Consider the following 23,119-nt stretch of genomic DNA (forward strand, 5'->3'; position numbering starts at 1 on the left):
GGGATTTAAACCCAAGCCCTCTGACTTTTAGAACAAATCACAAAGTTTAGAGGCTATACCCAAACCTTGCTGCTTTTTTTCAGCATATTGGATTAGATTCACATCTGTTTTCAGCTGCTACCACCTTGACATGTCTCTTGACTTCTCCCTTTGGCTCTGCCCCTTCTCCTTGCCTTGTTCACCATTTGTGATTCTTTTTTTTTTTTTTTTTAGGCAATTGGGGTTAAGTGACTTGCCCAGGGTCACACAGCTAGTAAATGTCAAGTGTTTGGTCTTAGGCTGGATTTGAACTCAGGTACTCCTGACTCCAGGGCAGGTACTCTATCCACTGCACCACCTAGCTGCCCCATCCTCCATTTGTGATTCTTATCCACACTGAAATTGATAGCTGAACTATCCCATCTGAGGATGGAATCATGGGTTGAGGCCCAAAGGCTGTTTGGCAGATACTTACCTTAAAATGAAAGTGTAGCAAAATTAATTTTATTTTGAGAATTTCCCAATGCACCTTCCCTCAAGTAACCTGGGTTACCCTACTAGATAACAAGGCTTGGGAATCAATGAGAGAGTTCATTGTAGAGGGGAGAAGGGAGACAAAATCACTAGTTCTAGCATCAGGAGACGGATCGGAGTCCTAGCTCCATTACTTCCTATCTGTATGACCTTAGGTAAATAATTTCTAGTCTCCAGGCCCATCTTTGGTTCTCAGTTTCTTCATTTGAAAAATGAGTGTTGGACCAGCTGATGTCTAAAGTCTCATCTGTCTCTAAAGTATTGGTCTTGTGACTCTGAATTACATATTTGATCCCCACTCACATTTGATTTAACTTTTAAACTGAATAATTTTAAAGGTTAGTTTATTTACAGGGAGAAAAATCCAATTTAGTAGGGTTTAAGTGGAATGTTGTTCCAGATCATCATAACCTAACCAGGCAAAGGTTATTTTATGCAAATGTGCAAAGAAGGAAAATGAACAAGGAGATGCTATAGTGTATATTTGGAATCAAGGCTTCTTTTTTTCTTGTGGATTAACTTTAATATTTGGTTCTCATGTCTGTACACCTCTTCCCCTACTCTGTTTCCTAGAGTAGCTGGTGTTAGACAGCTCTGAGTTCATATTTGGAAAGGGCTTTGAGAGTCTTCACTGGAACAGGCTGCACAAACATGGGATGTTATTTCAAAGCTGCCTCTGGGAGGAGACAAGGGCAGGGAGGGGAGCCCTCCTGAGGTTCCAGTCCTGCAGGAGATCAAGGGTCAGGGCAACAAGGATATAGCCAACAACTTTCTGGGACTTTTGAGAGACCAGGGCCCTGGGGAGTTGTGGCTTTGAAGCCTCTTCACCACCGTTGTAAGCACATTGTAGGAGGATCAGCCCGGCTGCCACTGTCACTCCTTTGCACAGCATTACCAAGTGGGTTATCATCATGGCATCATAGCTTTGGAGCTGGAAGGGAATCTTAGAGGCCATCCAAACCAACCCCCTCATTTTACAGAACAGAAACTGAGGCAAACAGAGGTTAAGTGACTTGCCCAGGGTTACACAGCTAGTAAGTGTCTGAGGCAAGATTTGAATGCAGGTCTTCCTGATTCCAAATCAAGCACTCTATCAACTGCACAGTGCTGGCCCAAATCCATCTTACCATATTTTCTTCAAGGGTTTAAATGGGTGGAGACCTGGCAGTTTCATTGACCCTCTTGTCTTTATGTTGTCTCTTCTCAAAGATTTAATCCCCCTCCTAAGTGAAAGTTTTAGCATTTTGAAGTGGGGGTGGGAATGATAAACATGTTCAGAAAAGGAATCTTTCTGAGTTCCTTTCATGTACGGATTGGACTAGATGAGCTCAAACTCTTAAATGATTAAAAGATTCTGATTCTGAATTCAAGATGGCAGATGGTGAAGCTCCCTCCTCATAAACAGCAGCACTAGCTTCTCCAGGATAATTTTCTGAAATCCAGATACATGGATACTAAAACCAATCTCTAAGATTTTTTTCAGCAAAATATGAACCTGTGAAAATCTACATGTGTTCCATGGTGCTTAGTTGAGCATCACAGGGTTCACATCAACAAAGACAAGGGACTTAGTGGTTGGGTCTATGCAATAAAAAAAAAAACCAACACTGAATCAAAAAGGAGTCAGTCTAGAGTTTTCGACCACCCTAATTACTGAATTAAATCAGCTGCAAGGCTGATCAGATCAATTGTACAGGAACTGGTCATTAACACAATTTAAAATAAGACAAACAAAATACTCATGTTGCTGGCTGTAAATAAAATAGTTCTTTGCTTCTTCTGTGGCTAGTGCCATCTACTACATCCTGACCACCTGTAGACCCCAATAGAAAGGCCCCATAAGGTGCCTAGAGCTGTGCTCATTTTATAATGTTGGTCACTCTGTTTTGATTCTTTTAATCTTCTCCCTAGGCTTTTTGCTCCCAAGAGCTAATTGTTAAACTTACATTGTGAGTATTTACACCTTGGAAATCAACAAACATTTCAAATCAGGGCTTGATTTATTGTTTTATTGATTCTCTAGATTTAAGAAAGTGATGGAGAAAATGTTAATAATGCAAATTACACTTAAATGTGTATTGGGCGTTTACTAACTCACTTGTATTGGCTAGACTGGTCCAGGGTTCAATTAGACATTTATATAGTGAGACACAGAGTCTGACAGCAAGAAAATCCACTATGGAACATGGTCCATGGATGTTACTTCCTGCTAAAAATCATGGGCTAAAGTATTTTTGAGTCAAGGTCCCCTAAATTGCTGAATCTCAGTTGGAAGGGAACTCAGAGACCACTTGGTCCACTCATACTTGTTTAAGGAAGCCCATCTACCATATCCTCAGACAGGTCTCTGCTTGAAAACATGTAATGAAATGGAGCCAACCACCTCCCAAGACCAACATTTCCACTCTTGGATAATTCTAATGGTTTGGAATATTTCCTTATATTAAGTCTAGATCTATCATTCTGCAACTTCGACCCATTGCTAATAGTTCTGCCTTCTGAGGCTAAGCAGACAAAGTTGAAGCCCCCATCCACATGACAACACTTCTTAGAAATACATGGAAATCACCATTATGCACCGCTCCCAACTGTTTTCTTCTTCTCTTCTATTATCTCCCAACGTCTGATTCAGATGTGCCCCCAAAGGAGCAAGGAGCAGGCAGTAAGTGGTTGTGCTCAGTTGTCTTTACAGGGTCTCTGTTGGTGCGCTTACCTTTCGCAGTCAGCCAATAGACATAATTAGCTCAAAACAAAGGCGTTTACAAAGGATGGTGGCTACATAGTATTCCTCAAAAACATACGCTGTCAACGGGAAGAGTGGGCACAGACTTAGAATGTGCTAGCTGTGAAGCACAAAAGGGAACAACACATGTGGCCGAGACAATTTAAGCCTCTGGTGCCACAGGGCCTCCATGTCTCTTCCCTTCTTTTGATATCTTCATGCTCCATCCCCCTGGATGCAGCATAAAGAATACGTAGTTTGCTCAGTCGCTTCCTGGCTCTACTGCTCTCTTTAGCATGACTGGCGAAACTTATTCCCTCTTGAATCCATAGCTGGTTCTTTTGTCTGCTACTCAGGGTCACATCCCTTGGAGCCAACTTCACCCACTCAATGACTCATCCCCCTCCACCTCTCTGGGATATGGTGCCTCCTAGTAGATACATAGCTTTGCTACTTGATGCTATGGCCAAGGGGGGAAGAGAAGTAGATCCTCTCTCCCCCATCGTTGCCCTCTGATAAAAGTGCAGGAGTCATACTCCACAAAGCTTTGGATGTCCCTCAACTATCTTTCAGAACGGGCAAACCATTAAGAATCTATCTTTGGCCAAATATTGGCAAGCTGTCCCTTGGATGCCATCAGGGAGAATACCTTCAACACTTCATAAAGGGATCACAAGGCATAGATATATTTTATATTTTGTTTAACACGTTACTAACCCATCTTTCTGTCACCTGTTCTACGATTTTGTAAACATGGCTGAAGGGAACTTCTTTATTTCATTCTACACACTTACTTATGAACATGTCTTGTGTCTTTCACTAAATTATAAACTCCTTGAGGTCAGGGATGTTTCATTTTTCTTTCAGTAGTGTGACTAACATTATTGCTAGGTCATGTTCTATGTAGAGTTAATGCTCAAAAAATATCTGTTGAATTGAATCAAACTATCCTATAAATGTACATTCTGCCAAATGTTTTCTGAAATGCCACCTCCTTTAAGGAACTACTCAAGTGGAAATTAAATAAAGACTCTCATCATTCCAACTAGTCTATGTTCCAACCATCTGTCTTCCAATTGTATAGCACACAACCTGACATTATATGCCATGCTTACTTGCCCATTTTGGACTGGGATAGATATTTTACTGATTAAATCAGAGTCAAGAAACAGGGAGATATTATTCTGACTGTAGTAAACACTGAAAATCAATGGGCTATGTGATAAGTGATTAAAGAGGTGTGAGTAAAGATTATATTTAAATTTTTCCCCTGAGTTTTATTTCTCTAATATATATTTTCTCCCTGAGGGCTCAATTACAAAAACAAAACAAACAAAAACACACAAAAAAATTTAAGTTGTTGGGTCAATATTCCTGATTAAGAATTACATTTAGATACTTAGCAACTGTCAAAAGGGTCCACAGTAACTAGCAGAGTGAGAATTTCAAAGAGCGCTAAAAACTACTCACATATAATCTCCAAACCGAAGATGTTTCACTTTAGATTTTGTTATCGTTTTTAAGTCATTTTTTCAGTCATGTCCAGCTCTTTGTGACCCCATTTAGGATTTTCTTGGCAAAGATACTGGAATGGTTTGCCATTTCCTTCTCCAGCCCATCTTACAGATGAGAAAACTAAAGCAAACAGGCTTATGTGACTTGCCTAGGGTCAAACAGCTAGTAAATGTCTGAGGCCAGATTTGAACTCAGGAAGACGAGTCTTTGGGGTTCCAGGTCCTATCACTTCAAAGAAGCAGAGAAAAATTTGCCATTTTAGCTGGTGCTAAAGAACTGTCAGTACGTGGAGGGGCCTTTCCCCATAGTCATGCAGATTTTATGTCTGCAATTACAAGCTCCTTAAGGGACTGCATCTACTTAACTTTCTTTTTCCAAAATGGAGCACAGTGCCATGCAAATTTCGGAGCATAGTATATATTAATCATGATGATGACTTGGCTATATTGCCCTACTCAATTAGTCTTCAGGTTTCATGAATATTTCACTATTTTAGCACGCGGTTGTATCATCCATTTGTTTACTCCTGACTCAATTATAAAGACACATGTCACAGTGATCCTGAAAGAATCACATGGAGCTGCTCTCTTTAATTTAGTGTAATGTCATTCTGCAAGAGACTATATAATTGCTCACTGTCCAGACAATAAGCATAAATGCAGAGGAATTTAATTTTCAGGTCAGATTCCATGAGATTTTGTATGTAAAGCATTATTAAAATCCACATGCACTATAATTGTGATATCCATCCATCATCTACTCATGCTTTACAATCCAGTCAAGCAAGCCATTGGGACTGGGAGGTTTTGTCATGTTTTTCTTAGTCCCTGAATTCACTGAACTCTGAGATCACAATTAATAAACTTATTTTATTATAATGAAATGTATATGAGCATATGGAAGATAACCAGATCTCAAGTATAACCTTCAAATCAAAATGGGAGCTTATAAGACATTCAGATGACAGTATAGGAGAAGAATCTCGGCATACATTTACTTATCTATTGCCGCCTATGGTGCCATGGAAAATATGCATTGCTGATGACTATCAAATACTTTTCGGATTTGATGTTAGATGTCTTGGACAAATATATATCATTGAACTAACTAGAATTATTTTGGCTTATTCTCCCTATCTTTATAATTATTTTTAATAAGAAAAATGGCGGCTAGATGACACAGTGAATAGAGTGACAGGTCTGGAATCAAGAAGACTCATCTTCCTGAGATCAAATCTAGCCTCAGACACTTATTAGCTATGTGACCCTGGGCAAATCACTTAATCCTGTTTGCCTCAGTTCCTCCTCTGTAACAAATAAGCTGGAGAAGGAAATGGCAAACCACTCCAGTATCTCTGCCAAGAAAACCCCAAATGGAGTCACAAAGAGTCAGACACAACTGAAAATGACTGAACAATGAAAAATTCAGCTACAGAAAGCAGATCATCTAAAAATTGCTTGAAGCTATAACTATTTTTTTTTAAATTTTGACCTATGTTTTCATCTGCATTTGGAAATCCTGATGTGGAAAATCTTTCCCATGATGCAGTCCAGTTAGTCAATATATCAACAAGCATTTATCATATGTTTACTAGGTACCAGGCACTGTGCTAAGCACTATAGATAACAAGAAAAGCAAAAACAGTTCCTGATCTTAAGGGATTTACATTCTCAGGAATGTATTTGTAAGTTATGGTCTTAGAAAAGTTGCCTAGGGCACTGAGCAGTTTACAGTCCTTGGCACACATAGTAAGTAAGTGCTTAATATATGATGTGATATATACAACTGGTCCATGATCACAGTATGTATCAGAGGCAAGACTTGAGTCCCATGCTGATACCCTATTCCCTTTGGCATACTATTTAGTTAAATATGACGATCAAATACATTAACAGCTAAATAGGACAATTCTAAAAGCATTGGAGGTTCAGAACAAGGATAGGGGCTTCCCAGTTTCCCCTGGAGTTCAGTCATGCTTCTCATCAGAAATTGCCCTCCTCCATACCATGAGAGTCCCCAACAGGGGAGACTCTCTAGGGGAGAGATACATGATCATGAAGGGCAAAATTCTAATTATTTTTTCACTGACTCTCTACAGGAATGGATAGACCACAAATTACGCTGGAACCCTGATGAATATGGTGGAATCAGCTTCATTAAAGTTCCGTCTGAATCTCTTTGGCTTCCTGATATAGTTCTTTTTGAAAAGTAAGTATTTTAGAGAGAAATGGGCTAAGGAAATGAACTCCAATACTCAAGGGGAAAGTTTGCTTTTCTAGTAACATGAAATGTAAAATACACAACCATATTTTTCAACAGAAAGACAAATATGAGTGTGCCCATATCCATTTTTCATAGTTTTCATAACATTTAATAGCTTAAAACTGTACTAAGACTTTTTGGAGGATGCCCTGCATAAGTATATACAGAGTAAATAAAAATATATACAAATTAGTTAAATATAAGGCAATCTGAGAGGGAGGGCACTAGCATTTGGAAGGATCAGGGCTTCTAGTAGGAGATGGTACTTGAACTGTATTGTGATGAATGAAAAACCCTGAGAGATAGAGTTTCTGGGTAATTAATAATCAATTTATTGCAATTAACAAATTGATGATCAGTGGTTTCTCTCTGTAACCAAAGATAAAAGACATGGAGAGCCTGAAAGCTTCAAATAATCCTTGAAAGGGAATTTCCTTGACAAGTGAAAATCAACCCTGGGGGCAGCTAGGTGGTGAAGTGGCCCTGAAGTCAGGAGGACTTGAGTTCAAATGTAGCCTCAGACCAAACACTTGACACTTACTAGCTGTGTGACCCTGGGCAAGTCACTTAACCCCAATTGCCTAAAAAAATTAAAAATCAACCCTGATTGGTGGATATTTAATGAGGAGGCTAAAAGTCTTTGGCTCCTTCTGCTGAGAATATGTCTTGATCATGAGACTCAGTAACTTCCAACAATCTGGATAGGCAAATCCATCTCCATCCAGGCCACTCTGGTTGGTTTTCTCCTTCAGGAGCTGAGTCACCCTAAACTCTAATGGAGGGGTACAAGGACAGGGGCTCTTCTCCTTGGGGTAAGAACTCAACCAGACTGGATTCTGTTTACACTCTAAACAGAAGTTAGGTCTCCTTCCCAAGATTGAAGAGCTTGAGGGCTAGGACAATCTCATCAATCCGTAATCTTCAGGGACTGACTTTTTTACAGGACCTGAGCCTGAAATGAGGAAATAAAGGAGAAAAGCCTTAATCCTAATTTAATAATTTGGTTGTTAGTATAACAGTAAAATAATAATTTCATCATCTTGAAAAGAAGAAAGGTCTTCTATGAGGAAGATAGGAGGATTTAGAGATGAAGGGGACCCAAGAGATTTTATGATTCTTTGGCCTACTCTGTCCCTTTTATTTTATACAAGTAAATTTTATTTTATAAGATGAAATTTATCCCAAAGAAATAAGGTGACTTATATAAGGTCACACAGTATGTAGTAGAGCCAGGTTCTCAGTTATCTTCATAGTGGGAAAAGCGTAATTCACAGCTCTGATGATGTTGAAAGAAACAACCAATCATTCCACATGTGACAGCTCTTCAGAGTGAAAGTGGCTCTCTCTCTTTCAGTGCCGATGGACGCTTCGAAGGCTCTCTAATGACCAAGGTCATAATAAGACACAATGGAACCATTGTTTGGACTCCTCCATCCAGTTACAAAAGCTCATGCACAATGGATGTGACATTTTTCCCATTTGACCAACAAAACTGTTCGATGAAGTTTGGTTCCTGGACTTACGACGGCACCATGGTTGACCTTGTTTTAATTGATGAGAATGTTGACAGGAATGACTTCTTCGATAATGGAGAATGGGAAATACTTTATGCCAAAGGCATGAAAGGAAACAGAAGGGAGGGTTTGTATTCTTACCCATACATTACATATTCTTTCGTTCTGAGGCGCCTGCCTCTGTTCTATACCCTTTTCCTCATCATTCCCTGTCTTGGATTGTCTTTCCTGACGGTCCTTGTCTTTTATTTGCCTTCTGATGAAGGAGAAAAACTCTCACTCTCCACATCGGTTCTAGTTTCCCTGACCGTTTTTCTCCTAGTGATTGAAGAAATCATCCCATCGTCTTCCAAGGTCATCCCTCTGATTGGGGAATATCTGCTGTTCATCATGATTTTTGTCACCCTGTCCATCATTGTCACGGTCTTTGTTATCAATGTTCACCACCGCTCTTCTTCCACTTACCATCCCATGGCCCCTTGGGTAAAAAGATTGTTTCTCCAAAAACTCCCCAAACTTCTGTGCATGAAAGGCCCCATTGATCGCTACCCCTTCCCAGATGGGGTAGAAAGCCAGCCAGAGGCTAAAGCAAAAATGCCAGCAAAGCAGAAGCAGAAGCAGAAGCAAATGAAAGATGGAGAAAAGGTACTGGTTGCCTTTTTGGAAAAGGCTGCTGAGTCCATTAGGTACATCTCCAGGCATGTGAAAAAAGAGCATTTCATCAATGAGGTGAGTGAACTCAGAAAACATAGCAGTCAGAGTCGGCGAGGATTATAACATTGACAATAATGAACAACAATAATAATTAGTAATAATAATAGCTAGCATTTATATAGTGCTTACCATGTGCCAGGCACTTTATAATTGTCTTCTAATTTGAGCCTCACAACAACCTTAGGAAGTAGGTGCTATTATTATTATCTCCATTTTACAGTTGAAGAAACTGAGGTAGACAGAAGTAAAGTGACTTGCCCAGGGTCGCACAGCTAGTGTCTGAGGCTGGATTCAAATTCAGATCTTCTTGACTCCAGGCCTGGCACTCTATCTATTGTGCCACCTAAACTCATCTAGCCCATGTTTCTCTGTCTCTCACTGTCTCTCTGTCTCTGTCTCTTTCTCTCTTGGAGAGAGCACGGGTTTTTCAGGCAAGGAGATGGGAGATTCTGACCTGAATCCTGACTCAAACACTTTCTAACTGTGATCCTGGGCAAATCACTTATCTTATCTAGGCCTCAGTTTAGTTCTCTAAGGTCCTTTCCAGCTCTAGAGCTAAGATCCTATGAGGACCCTGAGATACAGAAAGAGATTGAGTGACTTGCCCCATGTCACACAAGCAGTAGCAGCTAGACGGAGCAGTGGATAGAGCACCAGGCCTAGAGTCAGGAGGACCTGAGTCCAAATCTGGCCTCAGATGCTTACTGGCTGTGTGACCCTGGGCAAGTCACTTCACTCTGTTTGCCTAGTCTTCTCCTCTGTAAAATGAGTGTAGAAGGAAATAGTAAACCATTCCAAAATCTTTGCCAAGAAAACCCCAAAAGGGGTCACAGAGAGTCAGATGTGACTGAAAAAGGACAGAATGACAATGTGACTGAATGACAATCCACAAGTACTGGAGGAAATGTTGAAACAGGTTGCCTGACTCTGTATTCCCTCTTCATTATAGTACTCTACCTCATTCAATCAAAATTAAATTTTTTATAAGGTGACTAATACTGATTTTATTCAATCGGTACCTGTGATTTTACCAGTGTACAAAATTCTCAGTATGGAAACTCCTTCCACAGATGCATCAAAGCAACTCTGCTGTAACTTAGAGTCTTAGAGAGCTACCTGGGCGTGAAAGACATTAAGTGACTTGCCAATTTTCATACAGCTAATTGCCGAAAGCAGGACTTGAACACAGATCTTCCTGGCTCCAAACCCAGTCCTTGAGCCATTATGTCATTTGTTGTTATTCAGTTATGTCTAATTCTTTGTGACCCTATTTTGTAGTTTTCTTGACAAAGATATTGAAGTGGCTTGCCCTTTCCTTCTCCAGCTCATTTTACAGATGAGGAAACTGAGGCAAAGAGGGTTAAGTCACTTGCCCAGGGTCATGCAGCTAGTAAGTGTCTGAGGCCAGATTTAAACTCAGGAAGAGGAGTCTTCTGGCCTCCAGGTCTGGTGTTCTATACACTGCACCATTTCACAGGATTATTGTTCTGAGGTTTAAATAAGGTAATATATGTAAAGCACTTTTGCAAACCTTAAAGGACCATAGCAGTGTCAGCTAATTATTATTATTCTAGTTTTCTATGTGCCTGAAATGGTATTTTTTTTCTTTATTGAGTAAACCTTGAAAAAATATAGGATTGAGGAAAGAATTTTCAGGCTAAAAGTTCACAAAAACACTATGAGGAAAAGTGAAAAGGTTAAGTTACTAAGTACAAAGTGCTATTCATTCTGATCAACCTCTATTCTATTTTTAAGTAATCTAATTTTACATGTTAAGTTGGTTATCCAAAGCCCTGGTGGTTTCTCATTTTTCACAGGATGATGGTTTATTTCATCAACAGGATTTACAAATAAAAACTCAAAAAGAGTCCAGGTTTTGAATTTTTTTCATTCCATTGTCATTATTTTATTAACATACTTGGAAGAGCTCCTCACTAAGACAAGAGAAAAGTTCTGGCCTAAATGGACTGAGTTCCATAGGCCATATCTGTTTTATGCACAGTATTTTTTTTTGGAGTAAAATAATCAATGGGTATTTATTAAGCACTTACCCTGTGCCAAGTATTGGGGATACGATTCCAAAAGCAGACAATCCTTGCCCTCAGGGAACTTACATTCTAATAGGGAAATACTACACAGAAAGGGGGAAGGTGACCAGGGAGAAATAACTTGTTTTGGAAAGTGAAAGGGGTAGGGAGTAGGCTGTAGGGAAGTCGAGGATATTTTCCAAACTGGAAAGGGGCGGTTGATTTAGTTATAGTTGTGGTTCCAGAACTACTGGGCAGGAAGACTTTACCTTTTGCTAAACTACCTAGTCTCAGAGAACTCAGGGTCATTTCTACCCCATGACAAGGCATGAGGGGAGGAATTTAGTGCAAAGTAGGTTTTTTTCCCAATTGTAGGCAAAGGACTTTCAAAGACAAATCCAATATCATAAACTCTGAATATGTGGTATTGGATTAAGCCAGTACAATACAGTACACTGTTCAGTCATTCAGTCGTGTCCAACTCTATGTGACCCCAAGGACATTGTCCATGGGGTTTTCTTGACAAAGACAATAGAGTAGTTTGCCATTTCCTTTTCCAATGTGTCCCCACTTTACAGATGAGAAACCAAGACAAATAGGGGTTAAGTGACTTGCCCAGAGTCCCACAGCTAGTAAGTGTCTGAGGCCAAATTTAAACTCGGGTCTTCCCGACTCCAGACCCAGTGCTCTATCCACTGCACCACTTAGCTGCCTCACAACATGGTAAACTGAATATGAGAATATAAACTTACAAACCATGATGAAAATCTCTCTACCAACACAGACCCATCTATAACTCACCTACAATCCATCTGTAACCTGAGGTTTTAGAGAGTTACCTGAAACTCAGGCAAGTTCTTCCTCACTCACTTCCTTCAAGTCCCAGATAAAATCCCAAACTTCTACAAGAAACCCTTCCCAATTCCCCGTAATGCTAATGTCCTCCCTCTATTGATTATCTCCAATTTATCTTGCATACAACTTGTTAGTACACAGCTGTTTGCTTGGTGTCTTCTCCACTAGATCTTGAACTCCTTGGAACCAGAGACTGTCTTTGCTTTTCTTTGCATCCCCAGCACTCAGCATAGTGACTGGCACACAGTAGGTGCTTAATACATGTTTATTGACCAAAGCCAAGTCCAACATGCTCTCCGCCATGTCACTCTGCAGCTCATTGCAAACAGAAGCACTATAAATCTGAAACTTACAATCACGCATCTTTCCAATGAAGTCAGGTAAGTTACTCATTGTCTTCACTCTATTAAAAAGTCTTTTTTCTCTTGCAGGTTGTCCAGGACTGGAAGTTTGTGGCTCAAGTCCTCGACCGTATCTTTCTTTGGCTATTTCTGCTAGTATCGATAACAGGGTCTGTCCTGATATTCACTCCTGCTTTGCAGATGTGGCTAAACAGTTATCACTAAAAATAATTTTCTGTGATGGTTTCAATAATGCCATAAGGATGAAGCTATCTCTTAGAATCAATATTTAATTAGTATATATTCAGGAGCAGAAGGAGCATGCTTATGAAAATGACCTTGATCATAAAAAGGTCCTGGCTCAGAATACATTCCTGCCCAGCAGAGAAACTTCCTGAATACGGGTTTACCAATAAATGATTTTGTATTCTTGGGTCCCCATTGGAGCGAAGTATGTACAAAAAGGAGGAAGCTTCCTCAAGCTCCCAGTCAAAGCTACAACTAAGGTGGAGTGGCCAGAGCTTTGGTCAAGAGTGGCAAGATTTAGAAGGAGTACTAATAGTGCTTTTAGTTTTTCAAGAGCATAGAAACAACTGAGCTGAACGCCTAGCTAGCAGGAAGAATTAATTAAAATGAGCAGCTATCAAATGACCAAACTCCTCCCCATAGTGGCTGCAGCCCAGGTGAACTCTTGTCCAGTTCAGCCCTGCTTTGTCTGCTCCCTCCTCCTCAATCAGCAGCTTCTGCAGCAGCAGTCTTCTCTTGTCTGTCACCTCCTATTAACTGAATCGAAGGCATTTTCAGAGTAGGTTAGGTTACACTTGCCCCAGACAAAAACTGCTGGTCATCCCTCTGCTTCCACTTTTAAGGTATTTGTCTTATCCAGAGACAGTTTGGTGTTGGAGACGGGTTAGGAATACAGGTGCCCAAAGAGTAGGAACCTGATGAAGCCCCAGGGAAGATGGGGAGGCCTCAAGGTCTATGGGCACCTGTGTCCATTGGCTTTTCCTAGCAGTTTTGAGCAGGAAACAGTCGTAGAATTGAGGGTTTGGGCTTTGCTTCTCACTTCTCTAGCACCTGATAGGGAAAAAGATGCTCACCTTTTTCGGTAAAAAAAGATGAATTGTGACTATACCACAATAAAATCGATCTTTAAACTACTCTGAGAGGCAGGTTGGAGTAGCAAACAGAAAGTCGGTCTGGGAGCCAGGAAGACCTGGTTTCAAATCCTGCCTCTTACACACACAGGTTATATAAGTCACCTATCCTCTCCTTCTCCCACCCACCTCTCTAAGGCTATATAATACAGAGAAGGTGATAGGTGATTTGCCTTGATAAAAAAAAGTTCCTTACCCTGAGATTCCCGTACTGATGATATATCATAGGTCATATTAAAAAGAATCTCAATCTCTCTCTCTCCATATATATATACATATATAAATGTATATGAAATATATATATATACATATATATATATATATATAATACATACACGTGTTCATATCTATAGATCAATTTATAGTTTGCAAAGCTCTTTCCTTACACCAACATAGTTTACCGATGAGGAATTCAATTCAATAAACTTTTATTAAGTGCCTGCTATGTGCCAGGCACTGTGCTAAGCACTGGAGATACAAATAAGAAAAAGAAGTCAGTCTCTGCCCTCAAGGAGCTTACAGTCTAATGGGGGAAGACACCGTACCAAAGGAAGCTAGAAAGGGAGAAGGATGCCAGGGAGTACCAGCGAGGGGCATTGAAGTCAGAACTGCAGGTGAAAAGGGAAATGGGCTGGAAGTCCCATTTCTATCCTCTCTAAAAGAAAGATTTCAGGACAGCCAGGTGGTACAGTGGATAGAGCTGTGGCCTTGGAGTCAGAAGGATCTGAGTTCAAATATGGCCTCAGACACGTAACACTTACTAGCTGTGTGACCCTGGGCAAGTCACTTAATCCTATTGCCTAATAAAAACCAAAAACAAAAAAGGAAAGATTTCAGAGGAGCTTAGTGCTCTACCCTCCGGCACTCAAATCAGGAAAATGCAACTCAGCGAAGTTAAGAGATTTTCTAGAAGTTATACAAAGTTCTAAGTGTCGAAGTTAGAACTTGACGCCAGATCTCCCCACTCTAAATACAAATGCAACTAGAACATATACAACCAGATGAGTGATACCCTTCAAAGAAAAATCCCTTAGTAAATCTATTCCAACAACACCCTCATTCTCCACAGTGTTCTTGGAACTCATTTTTGGGAATTAGAAGAAATTCACCCTCATGATTTTATAAGCCACCTTGTATTTCACCCAATGTGATAGTTTCTAGGGTGAGCCTTCCCCTCCTCCAGCCCCTGTCCATCCCCATTCATGAGATTTGGCCTTAAATGAGTTTTGGTTGTTTTCCAAAATCACATCCATCATCCAATAATGAAGATCTGCCACCACTGAGAAGATGCCATAAAACTGAATTTGCTAAAGGATCACAGAGCTAGACCTAGAAAGGTCCATAGAGACCATCTAGTCCAATTCCCACATTTTACAGATGAGGAAACTAAGGCCCAAGGTCTCACTGTCGGGGAATTCCTCAACCTGGAGGTCCTAAGATTCACCTTGGTCCCTTTGAGTTTGACACAGCCTTAGGGCAACATTACAGGCCACAAAAGAAGCCTGCCAGGTGAGGCTACTCAGTCACTTTCCTTATTTGGGAGGTTGAATAGTAGGAAAATGTAGGCGATTGAGGTTAGGGGAGAAAATGTATTAACCTTGAGTTTGTTGACTTGTTAACCTTGTCTTGGGAGTTGCCAAAGATCAGGTATATTCTGGTAGGGATGTTTCTTTATAATTAATCCCATCTGATCATCTCAGTAGGGACTTTTGTTAAATCCCATCAGAGTGTTTAGTTGTCCAACATAGTGGACATCCCCTTCAAGATATCATCTCTCATCCCAGCTTATTCTGTTGTTGAAAAAAACAGAATGAGGGTCTATTTATACTACCCTGTAGCTCCCTTTCTTTAACCTCTAGTTACTTTTCCTGGAGAGAAGATGTTTCTCCCAAACTCACAGCCCAGGAATTTTTCCATTTCCTCCACAATACACAGGTACTTTAAATCCAGTGCTCTTTCCACTGTACCATGAAAATCTCTCAAAAAGAATTCCCACAGAAGTTTTAAAAAATGCTTTGAGGGGGACTGGAACTTGTTAGAACAGGCACTCAGCATCCAAGGGGAAGGTGATGTTGTTTACTTAAATGCATCTACATTCCAGTACCCTTAAAAAAGAATTAACTTCACTTATTAGTTGTGCAATAGATGTTAATATGATCCGTAAGTCTGTGGTTCTGTATAATTTTTCTCTTTTAATTTAGCTGTAAACACAGTTTTATTCAAGTTAATATTGATGCTCTCAAAGAGGCTTGGTTACCCATTACCCCTGCTATTGACTTGAAAGCCCTGATCGGACAAAAGGATGGTGAAGATGATGTTGACTTAATCACAAAAAAAGATAGGCTCAATATGGAGATTTAGGTCTATGAAAACAAGTCCTATGAAAGTAACAAAAATTTTTCAAATACTAGTAGAAACTCAAAACTGTTATACATAAAAACTATTCTTATATTCTTATATATTGTTATACATAAAACTCACACATACACAAATTTTATCCTGGGTACCCAAGGAATCTAGGGAGATAGTGTATAGGAATTTCTGCTTGAAGAGTTTTCTTCAGTTATTTTAATTTTTCTTCATAATTCATAATTATCTTTAATTCATAAAAATTCATAATTTTTAAATAAAATCTTCAATATTGAGCAAAACAACAATCCCTACATGATCTAGTAAAAGGTCTTCGTGAGTTGTTCGGACTAAAAAAACAAAATGATCATCCACAATCAGTGGGGTGATAAGCCTCTCTGAATTGAGCTAGGATGGTCCTTGGCACATCAGACCTACATTCCCCTGGGCCTGCCTTGGAAGCCTTTCCAGCTTGGTAGGACCTGCCAAAATTTGTATTCTCCTTTGAGAGCCTACAGTCATCTTCAAACCCTCATGAAAACTTGAGTGAAAAGACTCATAAATAGGTGGTATAATAGGGGTGCGAAGGGGACAGCTGCCCTATATGAAACCATAAAGGGACTGCCAAGGTAATTTTTTCAGCTGTATTAATAGAGCTGAGACTTTAGAAAACTTGATTTTGGTGTCCACAAGACAGAGCTGCTAGGTCTATTGCCACTGAACACAAGAGGCAAAACTCATATGCTCTACCCAATGACTTGTGTTAGCTCCCATGTATATATTTAAGTAACTGTGTTGGCTTTCATGTACCTGTACATGTGTTAGCTCCCATGCATGCATGTTAGCTTCTATGTTTGACTACACATGTATTTGACTATGCGTGTACTGTAAATTTAACATATTTAAAAAACGTGTGAACTTGATTCATTTATAAAAACAAAATTAAGGTGTATTTATTATTATGCATTAAAATAAAACGGGCTGCCTTAAATTTTTTTCTGAATTTTGTTATTTTGTCAAAAGGAGTTCTTTTACTTGATTTGTTCAAAGAAAACATAGATGAGAGGCAGCTAGGAGGTGCAGTGGATAAAGAACCCACCCTGCAGTCAGGAAGAAATGAGTTCAAATCCAACATCAGCCACTTAGTAGCTGTGTGACCCTGGGCAAGTCATTTAATCTTGATTTTACACACACACACATACACACACACACACACAGTACAAAAAAAAAAAAAGAAGACATAGACCTTTCCTGGGCTGCCTAATTAACATCCATTCTTCACTTCCGGGGTTTTAAGGCATTAACTGTGTTCTGCTTCTGGGCTCCCACATAGAGGAGGCAGGAGGAAGTTATCCTGTCAGCCAAACACCAGAACAAAGGAGTACAGCATCCCTAGACCCTCTTCCATTTATATGTGCCTCAAGCTCTCCCATTAAGGTTTCTTTTTTTAATTCTAGGCTGCCATTAATGTCCAGAGCAAGAAAGAAGGCTGTTAAGGAAGAATCAGGAAAGAAAAAATAAACAGGAGAAACTGATACCAGTGGTTACCCTTCTCTAAACCCTCACAACTGAATTCCTCACTAAGGCCTTTAAATAAGTAGATTTCCCAACGGCTACTTTTGAAAAGAACAATGAATCAAATTATTTTGAATATCTTTTGTTACGGTGAAATTTATCATGAGAAAAAGAGGGTTGTGTGGGATGTGAAGACCCTTACCAATAAATTCTGGAGACTCAGATGTAGCAAAGAGAAAGACTTCTTTATTAGCTTTCTCCAGAAAGGGCACCCTCCGTCCACCTAAAATGGCTCTGGTGGAAGAGTGCGAGGGTGTGTTCAGCAAAGAAAGATTATACAGACCCCTAACTGCAACTCCCCCTCCCTAACCCCCTTCCTCTCAGCTCGTTGGTGTAAGCCTTGAGGGCACAATCTATTCATGGAAATCTACCCAGCAATCGAGAACAAAAACAGTTTCACAAACTTGCCTGGAGACAGGGAAAGGTGGGAAGTTTTGCAAAAGCAAGCAGTTCAGGTTGGGGGTAGGGCAATTATTTTTGCTTGCTTAAAAAAAAAAAAACAGGGTCTGAGCAGGGGAGGGTTTTGAAAACGATACAAGGACTATTAACAAGAACTATTGACCCTTTGAGGAGGCTTCACTTCTGAGAGACCATCTCTCACAGGCTACTCAAACTTTCCTGAAGAGACTTCATAAGACTACAGTCATACAAATCATCCCCCCCCCAAATCTCTTGTAAATTCTTATTTTAGAAAAACCTTGTAAAACCATTGTTAATTAAATGCTTTCTTGTTGTCTATTAATAATTTTAGGTGACCTGCACACAGTCTACAAGAGAATTGTATTTACATTAAATAATATGTTGGGATCCCTCATAGAATCAATTTGATAGTTCTTTTGTATGGGTAACAGGGTAGGAACCTAGGTTCTAGTCTTGGTTAGCCACTAATTATTTGTGTGGTCTTGCATAAGTGCATTAATGCAGACTTAGGAAAATTCCAAGTACCCGTAGCCTAGTATAGAGGAAAGAAATAGGAAGTACACACTGAGGCAGTAAAACAAACCAGCTTTATTGAGTAGACATACTTATAATATGAAGAGCAATCAAGGAAGGAGGCTGGAACCAGATCAGACCTTCTGAGACCCAGGTAGAATTGGGCATCCTGTTGGGGTCCAAAAGGGAAAGGGGTACCCTTTCCCCCAAAACCAGTAAAGTCTGTTGGATTTTTATAGGATTCTTAGGCGGCGCAGTGGATAGGGTGCCAGGTCTGGGGTCAGGAAGACTCATCTTCCTGAGTTTAAATCTGGCCTCAGACACTTCCTAGCTGTGTGACCCTGGGCAAGTCACTTCACCCTGTTTGTCTCAGTTTCCTCATCTGTAAAATGAGCTGGAGAAGGAAATGACAAACCACTCCAGTGTCTTTACCAAGAAAACCCCAAAAGGGGTCACAAAGAATCAGACATGACTAAAACTGGGAAGCAGGAGAGGGGAGTGAGGAGCCTAGACCTTGAGTCTAGTGCTGCTTTTTATGTGAGTGGGTGGGGAGAGGGAGGCCTGATGGGCATTTGATGACTAGTTGATATTCACACTCTGCCTCCCCTCACCCTACACATACTCTCCACCCTTAGAGAAGGGGGACTTTGCCCTTTACTACAGATCTTACCATGACAGGGTAACTCAAGGGTTTCAGGCCTCCTTGGCAGCTTCTTCATTTAGCAGGGTGGAGAGGCTCCTGAGGTCTTCACAGCAAGTCATTTAACCTCACTGGGCCTCAGACTCCCTTCTGTAAAATGCAGAAGTTGTACTAAGTGATTGTTAATATCTCTTCTGCCTCTAATGCCATACTTTTCTCATTTTAGAAGCATAGAGTTGTTATATCTTTGCTAGAAATCTAAGTTCCTTGAGAGTAAGGATTGTTTCTTTCATCGTATTTGTATCCCCAGTGTTCCTGGAACACAGTAGGTGTTTAATAAATGCTTATTCCTTGAATATTTTGACTGTCACCTGCCAGGACTAGTTCTTTAACAATCTCTCTTTAGTAAGTTCTCTTCTCCACTGACAGAGGTCTCACTCATGAAAGCTGTTTCCTGCCTGAATGCTGCCTTTCTTCTGCATCATTTAAAAAGTGTTTGGGGGGGGCAGCTAGGTGGCGCAGTGGATAGAGTGCCGGCCCTCAACTCAGGAGGACCTGGGTTCAAATCCGACCTCAGACCAAACACTTGACACTAGTTGTGTGACCCTGGGCAAGTCACTTAACCCCAATTGCCTAAAAAACCAAAACCAAAACAAAACAAAAAGCGTGGTTAGGCGCAGCTAGGTGGCACAGTTGATAAAGCACCAGCCCTTGGAGTCAGGAGGACCTGAGTTCAAATGTGACCTCAGACACATGACACTTACTAGCTGTGTGACCCTGGGCAAGTCACTTAACCCCAATTGCCTAAAAAACCAAAACCAAAACAAAACAAAAAGCGTGGTTAGGCGCAGCTAGGTGGCACAGTTGATAAAGCACCAGCCCTTGGAGTCAGGAGGACCTGAGTTCAAATGTGACCTCAGACACATGACACTTACTAGCTGTGTGACCCTGGGCAAGTCACTTAACCCCATTGCCTAGCCCCTCCCCTCCCCCCAAAGTGTTTGGCTTTACTCCTAGATATCTCCTCCTTAGATAGATACGGTGTCTCCTAGTGTGCAAAGAAAAGCAACCCTCCCTTGACTTCAGTCTCCCATCTCCTGCTGCACCTGTCCTCTGAGGGAAGAGGATTGGCGCCCTGGTCATAGCTTTCACTTCCCAGTAACCCTCCATTCCTGTAGATCACCATCCAAACCCCATCACCCACCCCACCACCTGATTTTTCATTCCTATCTCCCTTAACTTTCTTACTCCTGAGTTTTACCCAACCCTCCCACTGTGCTCTCTGGGATGCCTGAACGTCACTTCATCTCAAATCTATTCCTCTCCCACTCCTAGCTTTTACTGGAACCTGGCTCACCCCTGATGACACAGCCTCCCTGGCCACCCTTTTTAATACTGGCTACAACTTTACTCATTTTCCTCAGCTCGCTGCTCTAGGAAGGAGAGATGGAATAGTCCTTGCTCCCTATTGATACTTCTAAGTTTTTCCGCTTCTTTCATTACTCATTACTTTTCTTCCTCTGAGGTTCATGATATTCTCATCCACCACCCAATCAAAATCCTGCTACTGCAGTTGTCTACAGACCTCCCCTAGGTCATTCACCTTCCTTCCTCAATAAGTTCAATACCTGGCTCACAATTTTTCTTTCCTTCCTGGGAAGATTAAAATCAATCCTATATGATTTTCTTTTTGATGCTATTCACAAGTAATTGATCTTGTCCTGTAACTGCTTAAGTCGCGGCCATTTGTCTCAGAACCTGGGTCAGAGATTCAGCTGGCATTGAAAGAAGTAGATGTTTGGCATTATATATTCAATTCTGTATTTTGTATTTTATTCTGCTCTGTAATAATTCTATTCCACATAACAGACCTAATCCTTTTCTTCATCTCTAAGCAAAGCAGCTTAAAAGTTTCCAATTTCAGTCACCCTCTTTGTGGCTGGATGTATAAGTTATAGCTCTCTCATGAACACTGCTAATTAAAGAGAAACTCTGAGCATGGGAATTATTACCTCAGTACCACCTGTAAATCAGGTCTGCCAAGGGTGGTTTGTGACTTCACATAACTTCAGTCTCTGAGAAGATCTGTGTGCTATCCCGAGAATCAGGCTAAGTTGATCTGGTCCCATCCTAAGCCCCCATCCTTGTAAATTTTGTGTGGTTTTATGTTATGGCCAGGTGCCTCTAAGTCTGGTGGTACTCCTGTCCAGTAGGTATGACCTCAAGATGCAGCTGGACCCCAAAATTCACAAAGGCATTCCTTAGAGAAAGAGACTGATGGGCCTTGCATGCCTATGCCCATCTTCATTAATGTAACCAATCATAATTTCCTAAATCTGTAACGTTACCAATTTCATAACCAATGATGTGATTTTTGTTTTATTCTCTATTCTGTACTTATAAAAGAATATTGTACCCCCAATCCAGTCTTTTGGTTATTTGAGGGGCCGATGTATCTGCTTTATTGGTGAGTAGCACCCCCATTAATAAAACATCTTTGCTTGATGAAGCCTGCCTCAGTTTATCTTTCTGGTTATAAATTTTACTGTAACATCCTCAACTCCTGCCCTTGGACTAGGGGACTTCAGCATACACATTGACTCTCCCTCAAATATGTTAGCCACTCAGTTCCTTAGCCTCACTTCCCATGAACTACTCTTCCATCTCTCCTCTGCCACACACAAACATAGTCATACCCTTGATCTTGCCATCACCCACACATGTATCAGCTCTGTATTCAAGAACTCTAAATCCCCTTATATAACTATAATCTACTGGCCTTTCAGCTCCCTTCTTCCTTCCCTTACATAACCCTACATTGTTTTTTTTTTTAAGGCAGTTGGGGTTAAGTGACTTGTCCAGGGTCACACAGCTAGTAAGTGTGAAGTGTTTGGTCTGAGGCTGGATTTGAACTCAGGTCCTCCTGACTTCAGGGCCAGCGCTCCATACACTGTGCCACCTACCTGCCCCATATAACCCTACTCTTCCTCCACACCATAATCCCTAGTCCCTTGACCCCTCAGGCCATGTCTCCTACACTAGTCACTCTCTCCTCTTTTCCCCATGTCAACCCCTTTGACAACCAATTCAACTTTACACTTTCCTGCTCTCTTGAATCCCTAAGCCCCCTTCTTATACCACTGATTATGCCTAGCCAAGCCACAGCCTTGGATCACTCCTACCATTTGTCGCTTTCGTTCCTACACACATGCTGCTGAATGAAGATGGAGAAAATCACAGCACCATTCCGACAGGGTCCACTGCAAATCTATGTTACAGAACCTCAACTGGGCCCTCACTGCTGCTGGGCAATCCTACTATATTTCCCTCATCAACTCAATAACCCACTCTCCCTAGTAGATCTTCCAAACCTTTCCATCCCTCCTCAAACCTCCCATGGCCCCTACCCCCCACCCACTCAGCTGAAAATTTTGGTCATGTTTTACAGAAGAAAAAAAAATGGAGGCCATTTGCCTTGAGCTGCCTCTTTTTCTCTCTTCCTCATCTCCTATCTCTCAGATGCCTTCTGCCACTCTCTTTTCCTTCACACCCTGTCTCACATGATGAAATGGCCTTGCTCCTTTCCAAGGCTAATCCCTCTGTTTGTTGCCCTCACCTCAGTTATCCCCACTCTTTCACTTATTTTCAATCTGCCCCTCTTTACTGGCTCATTTCCTACTGCCTAAAACATGCCCATGTCTCCCCATCCTGAAGAAAAAAAAACCTTGATTCTTTCATCCCCACTAATCTTCATCATATATTTCTTCTGCTCTTTGTAGCTAAACTCCTTGAAAAGGTCATCCAGTGCCTCCACTTTCTTTCCTCGCACTTTCTTTTTAACTTCTTATCGTCTATCTTCTGACCTTATCATTTTACAAAAACTTCTCTCTCCAAAGTTGCCAGTAACCTTGTAGTTGCCAAATTCAATGGCCTTTTCTCAATTCTCATTCTCCTTGACCTCTCTACAGCCTTTGACACTGTTGATCACTTTTTCCTCCTTGA

At 40.8% G+C, this 23,119-nt stretch overlaps 1 protein-coding gene across 1 annotated transcript in view; it reads left to right on the forward strand.

The window, feature by feature from the left end:
* The window catches only part of CHRNB3 (cholinergic receptor nicotinic beta 3 subunit), a 44,665-nt gene extending 27,720 nt beyond the window's left edge, over positions 1–16,945 (forward strand). The window contains exons 4-6 of the mRNA XM_020969635.2: positions 6,849–6,958; positions 8,367–9,255; positions 12,554–16,945. Coding sequence (XP_020825294.1) covers positions 6,849–6,958; positions 8,367–9,255; positions 12,554–12,688 — 1,134 coding nt within the window. The 3' untranslated portion in view covers positions 12,689–16,945. The remainder of the gene's footprint in view (positions 1–6,848; positions 6,959–8,366; positions 9,256–12,553) is intronic.
* The last annotated feature ends 6,174 nt before the right edge of the window (positions 16,946–23,119 follow it).

Source organism: Phascolarctos cinereus, unplaced genomic scaffold (genome assembly GCF_003287225.1).
Source record: "Phascolarctos cinereus isolate Bilbo 61053 unplaced genomic scaffold, phaCin_HiC Scaffold_2;HRSCAF=192, whole genome shotgun sequence".
NCBI classification, from domain to species: domain Eukaryota; kingdom Metazoa; phylum Chordata; class Mammalia; order Diprotodontia; family Phascolarctidae; genus Phascolarctos; species Phascolarctos cinereus.